At 26.5% G+C, this 8,075-nt stretch overlaps 1 protein-coding gene across 1 annotated transcript in view; it reads left to right on the plus strand.

Moving 5' to 3' along the window:
- The first annotated feature begins 2,322 nt into the window (after positions 1-2,322).
- Positions 2,323-8,075, plus strand: part of LOC107440031 (early growth response protein 1-A-like) — a 17,693-nt gene continuing 11,940 nt past the window's right edge. The window contains exon 1 of the mRNA XM_016052811.3: positions 2,323-2,531. Coding sequence (XP_015908297.1) covers positions 2,429-2,531 — 103 coding nt within the window. The 5' untranslated portion in view covers positions 2,323-2,428. The remainder of the gene's footprint in view (positions 2,532-8,075) is intronic.

Below are 8,075 nucleotides of genomic sequence, written 5' to 3' on the forward strand. Positions count from 1 at the left end.
AAAAAAAAAAAAATCCTTATTCAAAGAACGTAAGTTTTAGTGTCCGATTTTGTAACATAAAAAAATATTGTCTGCTCTAATTAAATAGCATATTTTACGCTAGGCTCTCAAAGAATAAAGAGCTTTCAAATCCGATTATTAGATCAAAGTGATTCGGTCTGTAAATTTAAGATGAATCATTTGTCGCTTAGTACATCCTATCATTGAAACGTAATGGAGAGACAGTAAACTCAAGGTGAGTTGAACCTTTTCTGCTGCACAAAAATAGTATAGTGTGCAAAAAATACCATTCTAAATAACTTTTGATCTAATGATTGGATTTTTACGTTCCAAAACCTAATGGTTGGGGGGGACGGATTCAAATATGCTAATCAATTAGTACAGACGATATTTGAAGTTACGAAATCAAGCAAAAAACGGACTTTTTCTTCTTTTTTCGGTGGATTGCAACTTTTGTATGTAAGGGGTAGTCTCAATGTGAGAAATAGGGTCCTAATTGTTTGGTGAGTAGAGCTGTCCAAAGTTTGGACCCCTGAATGTTAATTTTACGCTTTGCTGCGCCACATCTAGGGAACTTTTTAAGCGAATCAAACAATTTTTTTCACACGATTATACAATTCGTTTATCCAAAGGTAGTTCAGTGCAAAAATTACCTTTTTGTAAGTATTTAATATTTTTTTATTATTTTATTTAGTAATAGTCGAAAAACTTTTAAAGTGTAAGGTATGCAATTTTTACATCAATTTAAAGAATCGAAATTTGCACGATAAAATTCAAGATTTGAGCGAAATCGTTCGAATAGTTCCTTAGAAATCAAATTTTAAAAAATTCCAGCGTTTATAATTCAATTTCTCCTTAACTGTTCGATCGATTTCGCTCAATTGTATTTAGCCATGTAAAATAAGAATTTTAAAAATATGTAAACAAATTAGAGATCTTACTATTCAAATTATTTTAAACTGTTATAAAATAAAATAATAAATATTTAATAAAAGTTAAATTTTGCAGGGAATTATTTTTGGATATTTATAATTGTGTGAATTTTACAATACCGAATATCGAATTTTATAATAGTGCTCAAATATTTTTCAATTCTCTTAAAAACTTCTCGAGATATGGTGATGAAAAGGAAAATTAACATTAAGGGATCCAAACTTTGGGCCGCTCTACTGACAAAACTATCGGGACCATATTTCCCAGATTGCTGCTAACCCCTATCTAATTTATTATTATATTTGAGGTCACCCCCTTTGAACCTATAAGAACCTAAAACGCGAAGATTGGATTATTGAATCAAAAGTTATTCAGGGTGGTCCCTCTTTTTCTACTCACTGTTTGTACTCTGAATACTGTATTGTAATAGCATGAAGAAGAAAAATTTAAGAGGAATATACGATAATATCTATTCGAGGTAACAAACGGTGCTAAAAACTATGTCTGAAGCAAGAACTACAGTGTTAACAATCTAAACGAGAACTAAAAATGCAGGAAAAGTTCACAAGTATCTCGTATTTACCTGAAAATTAACATCTTAGAGAGATATGCGGCAAAACAACAACTAAATTTCATTTAAAAATAAAAATTCTAGTGATAAAAACTTTCGGAAGTATTTTTTTTTGTTCATTCTAATTTAACGCTACCTTTTGAAAAACAATAACTATATAAAAATGTATTATGAGGTATTAAACATAATTGTTTTTAAACAAAACAAAAGTAAAGTTTCCAAGCATAATACAATTTTTAAATTTTCTTAAATTAAGCAACAAAAACAAAACAAGCATGTAAAACGTTTTCTGAAATCATTTGTTTGTTAAATTATTGGGGTTTCTATCACCGAAGTTTAAGTAGAGAACTCTTCGCTGTCTAATCGCCCACACAATTCTCCAACGCAACTGAGCCACTCCTAAAGAGTAATTAAAATAAAGAAAAAATTTCACCTTTCATCCCTCGCTATACTTATGACGTATGCATTCGGCTTTCTTCGGAGATCTTCGGCTACCATATATGGACTTCAACGACACGAAGAGAGTCGATGCACTCTTTTCTAAAAAGTTTATTCATTTCGCGTTTTTAGGTTTCTCTCTTACACAAATATTATATTACTCAATAAAATGCTCAAAAAACGTTGATTGGTAAGTTTCTGTTTTAGAATAAAAGAGTTAAAACAATTTTAGATACCATACACGACATCAAATAAATAGTAACGCGTCTTTTGACGAAGTTCTACGTTTCAAAACGTCACTTATAAGCGTAAAGATCGTGATTGGTCACATTTACAGAACACTTTCCAAATACGGAAAGTGGGCTGGAACTGTTGTTCATTCATGAACTTTCAGTCTGAGCGAAAACAGTTCATAATATTTCTTTTCTGATGATAGGGTAAGATATTGAGTGATTAATAAAATGATAAATATTAGGATACCTTATAATGATTCTTGAGGAATTTGTGACAACGGGGGACCCCCGATGGGACGGACCTTCCTGCTCGGGTATTCCGAGTGGGGAGGCTTTACTCACACTTTTTTCAACAGGTGAGTCAAAAATTAATTTTTTTTTCTATTTCCGAACAAAAAAGTTTTTTATATGAATTTAGATTTTAAAATAATTATTTTTAATAGTATGGTTGAAATTAATTTAACCTTATTCATTTTTATCTAAAAAAAAATGCTTAAATTTAATTTTGTTTTGTTAAGAAAATTTAAAATGTCAAACATATGTTTCATTGGTAAAGATATCGAACGAGATTTTCTTCTATGCAAAACTAAATAAAGTCGATGTTTTCAACTAAACTCTTCATTTTCCGAAATATGCAAAAATTAAATTAAAGTCTTTCCGAGCTCAACATACGATCAACGATGATATGATAAATGATCAACGATATATGGTAGATGATCAACGATGATTTCTTTTTTAATCAATAGTCTTGGCATTCAATTGCATGCATTAAACACGCAGAGTTATGTATAATTAACGTATTTAATTTTTTAATTTTGTTCTGTTTTTTCTTTCTTTATTTTATTTTTTTAGCTCAGACTCTCTGAAAAAGTGCTTATTTTTTAAGAAAATCCTCACAAATCTTAAAAAATTAAGATTTTTTTTCTTATGCTATTTATGCTATTCTTATGCAAATTTTTTTGTGAGTTATCTACACATCTGCAAAGGAATTTATGCATTAAGCTTCCCAAAGAGGATTGTTTTGTAACAAAAATGTAAATAATTATTTATAAAACTACAATAAATAACTGCTGTAAATAATTAAAATTTTGGCAATGTAATGATAAAATAAAATACCATCTCATAATCATTCATTGAAGACTTGAAAATTCTGCAAAAAATTTGTAAATTCTGAAAAAATTTTAATACCTTACAATTCAAAAATTTTTATGATTAATGAATTAATTCAGAAAATTGTTTTGTAACAAAAATGTAAATAATTATTTATAAACTACAATAAATAACTGCTGCAAATAATTGAAATTTTGGCAATATAATGATACAATGAAGTACCATCTCATAAGCATTCAATAATTAGCTCTTCAAACTAATATTTTAATCAATTTTTCACCAATCAAATATCATTAAAAATAAGAATTATTTTTAAAAAATTTGAAGAGTCAGAATATGAAAAAATTTTACTACCTTACAATTCAAAAATTTTTATCATTAGTAAATTAATTAATAGATAATAATGACAATGTAAATAATTACTAATTAATTGATGTAAATAAAAATTTAATTAACTATAAGATGTAAATTAACTCTCCTCTTTAATGACACGTAATTAAAAAAGCTCTTGCATTATATTTTATTTAAAATAAGTTCTTTCTTTTAAATTTCTTTCGTTTAAATTTTCGGTCAGCAGTAAGGTCTATAATAAGTATTATAAAAATTGATATTTCGCATTTGGTAGAAACTTTAAAAATAAAGGCATTTCGTGTGATTTTTCATAATAAAACTTTAGAAAATTTCGAAGTTTTGTCAAATTTTTTTTTAATAATTGTGTAGCACACATATTTTTAAACGCATTTTATGGAACATATATCTTAAATCTTATTTGCGATCAAAAGTTTGATAATTAAAATTATTTTTAGAAATATTGAACTATAAGAGATATTTTTAATTATGCGAAATTACAATATCCCTGCGTCCAATATATTGAGCAATATTTAATGCACTCCTATCATTCCAAAAATTTTATTTAATGCTTTTTTTTCTGTTTGTGCCATTACAAATTGATTGTCTATCTAAAAGCATAATTTTATTTGCCTTCGTAAATTGAAGTTTTTAATTACGATGAAAAAGTTTCAGAAATGTTTGAATTCAAGTAACCTTTCGGACAATTATATGGCATATTGTGAGTCTATCGTATGCGTGAACAAATTTTTAAGAGATACATATTAAAAATATCATTATGGAAAAAAGTGAAACTTTTAATCTAATAATTAAAAATCACTAAAAACTTAATTAAGTTCAATGAATCGAATTCTTCTGAAAAAATTATATTTTATCATATTTATGAGCTTATTAAGATATTTGAAAAAAGAATCGCATTTTCCATTCTTATTTAAAGTTCTGATCTCGAGAGGTTAAGTTTTATCATCTGATTAAAATAAGACATTTTGTACAGCGGGCACAAAAGCAAAATAAATAAATAAAAATTAGAATCCCCTTTTTATTTTTAGATAGCTTAAAAGGTAATGGGAACATCTTAAAATGTATAAAAAACAAGAAGTAAATTGCAAAATATTTTCTTAACTGAAAATCACTTTATTTAATGAGTCTAACATGTTTTTTAACTATGTCACTTTATAAGTTCAACATATTTTTTAACAAAACTGTTTTACACTTGCACGTACAGTCACACGAAAAACTTTTTATTTGTTAAGCGACAGTAAATTAAAAAAGAAGGGTTTTATATTAAAATTACTACAGTAGGAAACCGATTATCCGGAACGATCGGGACCATCGCTATTCCGGATAACTGATTTTTCCGGTTTTCTGAATCGCTACAAAATGCCGTTTTTTTAATGTTTATAAAACGAAACTAAAAAATTATTTTGAAATAGTTTTAGAAATAATAAAAAATGATAAATAATAATACACTTAAGTTTAAATAAGGAAAGAAATTATGAAATAAAAATTATATACAGGCTTATATATGTTATTAATGTTATTATTAACATTAATAACATATATAAGCTATTTGTGCTTATGTGAGATTCGTCTACAAACGGCTTTTGATCCGTCCTCTAAATCAGTTCTTTCGTCAACTCGATACGCCGTACGCTCTAAATAACAAAATGGGCTCAAAATCTTGCAAGAAAAAAAAATTTTTTTAATGGAAGAAAATTAATTTCCGGTTCCGAATTTCATTCCGGTTATCTGGTTTTCCGGTTTTCTGATTTCCGGATAACGGGTTCTGTACTGTAATTTGTTTTTTCATTGCTACTTTAAAAGTTTGATATCCATAACTTTAATGAAAAGGAGACACGTCATTTATTCTTGCTACCTTTTTTAAAACTTTCACTTGTATTGTTTTAACCATTAATAGATTAATGAACAAATGGTTTCAATGGCTCAGTGGAGAAGGATACGATGTATAAGGATATATCCACGGCCGTGGATATATCCTTATACATCGTTCCGTATTAATATGGGCTAGATATTCATTAATTAAATTAGCTTGATTTTGAAACGTAACTACTACTTGCATTTTTCCTCGAAATTAACTGTCATTTTCATATCCAATTTGATTTATTTCTTGGCAGTGAAAAATTTAATGTTATTTTATGTGTATCAAAAATGATAATTATCTATGGAAATTAATTTTTTTAATTATCTTAAATTGATTTTTAATTAATCATAAAACTGTGCACTTTCATACTTCTCTTATTAAATCGTTACTGTGATTAACCTATCCCGTTTCTTTCGTTAAATTTATTGATTTTTCTAAATACTTAATAAAACAGAAGTTAAATGTTATTTAATATTTTTTTCCACTGAATAACTATTTAAAAAAAAATTCAAATGTGGTTGCAGTATAAATTTTAGCATAGTTGGAATAGTTCATTTCTTAATTATAAATGAATATACATGAGACCTAACATTCATTGAAATTATCATTGTAGTGAATACTTAATGCATTAATTGATCAATTACGAATTTAGTTTTGGATTAAATTTATTTTCATTTTGGATTTTTTTTTGCGACGTTTTGTGGTTTATGCTGTTTTATAAATACAATTGATTAAATTTTCAAATCTTTGTTCATGATATGGAGCAACTGTCTAGTATGGAACAACACAGCCTTAAAAAGTTTTAAAAGGAAACTTTAATGAAATAAGTATTTTTTGATATTTTAAAGTAAAATTTCTTGTATTTTTGAATAAAAAAAATTATCAATAACATATGTTCAAAATTACGCTTGTAAGACTTTTATTATNTGTATATTTATATAAAACATAAAAAGCTTTTATGTTATCTGTAAGCTGAATTCGATCTTTTTCTCCCCTCTTGGACAAAAAAGAAAATCTGCATTGGACTCCTGATAGAAGTTAAAAAGTTTTCGATTTGAAACCTTATCCCTTCCGGAAATTGTAGCATTTTATATCTCACACCCCGGAATGGTGTACAACTCAAAGAAAAATAAGCTTCAATTTCTCCTTTACTATCGGTGTTAATTTATGATTCCTCTTAACAAAGAAACAAAACAACTTTCATCTGATGTTGTGATTTTCAAAATGTGTTTTGGAATCGAAGAAACAATTTTTTTTCCTATCAAGTTTCATCTCTGATGTTGCGGTTTTCAAAATATCTTTTTGAACTAATTCGAACTTTTTCATGTTTCCTTTTTGTTAATTTTTTTTACTATTCTCATAAAACAATTTCTTGAATTTTTATTGATTAATAAAGAAAAAGGTACTCATGTGAATAGCAAAAATCTTAGATTATGATTTTAAATTTTTTTCCCCTCATACTTGATGTTTCAATTGAAGCAATTTTTTTTTTAAACATTGATTATATTTATTGTTTAATTTTTTTTTCTTGAAATTTTTATTTTCAGTGAATTGATTGGCATAAAAAATGTTTCGAGAAATTATTTCCATATTTATTGTTGAATGTGTTACAGTTTTTATGATTTATTAATTGGTAGAATTTATATTTTTGTTTTACTATATAGTGTGTAGGGTTAAGATGAAAATGCCATTAAAAATTTTCTCTTCTAAATGCAACTACAATAATTGTTGATATTGATATATGAATGCAATTGCGGTGTGACAAAAATTATAAATTGAATTATAAAAAGTTAAAACTCATACAAATACTTTGGAAAATGAATAAAATACTTGTTTTTAGAATTTGAATTGAAATGTGAAGCCAGACATTAATGTTTTAGTCCAACGTTGGTAATTAGTTCATAGCTCTGTTCTAGCTCAGTAATTTCCATAAACGAATCGTTTCTTTATTTCTGAACTTTAATTCCAGCATACAGATAGGAAAATGATCAAACACAAATTGAAAAATTTAATAACGAAATACACTTCAAAAACACGTTTAAAAGAAATGAAAATATTAGAATTTCCTAACACCCGATTGTGACAAATTAAATTACCTATTAAGATATCTGCACAAAAATTATTTTAAAAAATATCCGAACTAAAATTTTTAAAAATAAAATTATGTCCAGAAAGAAAGATAAATGAAAAAAAAAAAAATTAAAAAGAAGAAATAAAAGGTAATTTGCAAATTAACCAAACTTGTACTTCAGATTAAAAATAAGGAAAATAGCTAGGTCAGTCAAAAATTAAAAACTGATTTACCTTAATACCATATTAAATTTGAAAGCTTTGTTATGGGTTTCACTTACTGATAAATTGTGTTAAACGGGTTGTGTTATGCAAAATCGGAGAAAACTGATCACTTTTTCGGATTATAAAAGCAACTTGTCTTTACACATTTCTCCTGAAATCCAGGTTAATGATTGCAACAAAAATACCAAGAAAGAAAATAAAAGTATAAAAAATACAGAAAGTAGAAAGAAAAATAAGAGAGAAAGAAAAGAAAAAATGTTACAGA

The sequence above is a fragment of the Parasteatoda tepidariorum genome, chromosome X1, assembly GCF_043381705.1.
Source record: "Parasteatoda tepidariorum isolate YZ-2023 chromosome X1, CAS_Ptep_4.0, whole genome shotgun sequence".
In the NCBI taxonomy this organism is placed as follows: Eukaryota; Metazoa; Arthropoda; class Arachnida; order Araneae; family Theridiidae; genus Parasteatoda; species Parasteatoda tepidariorum.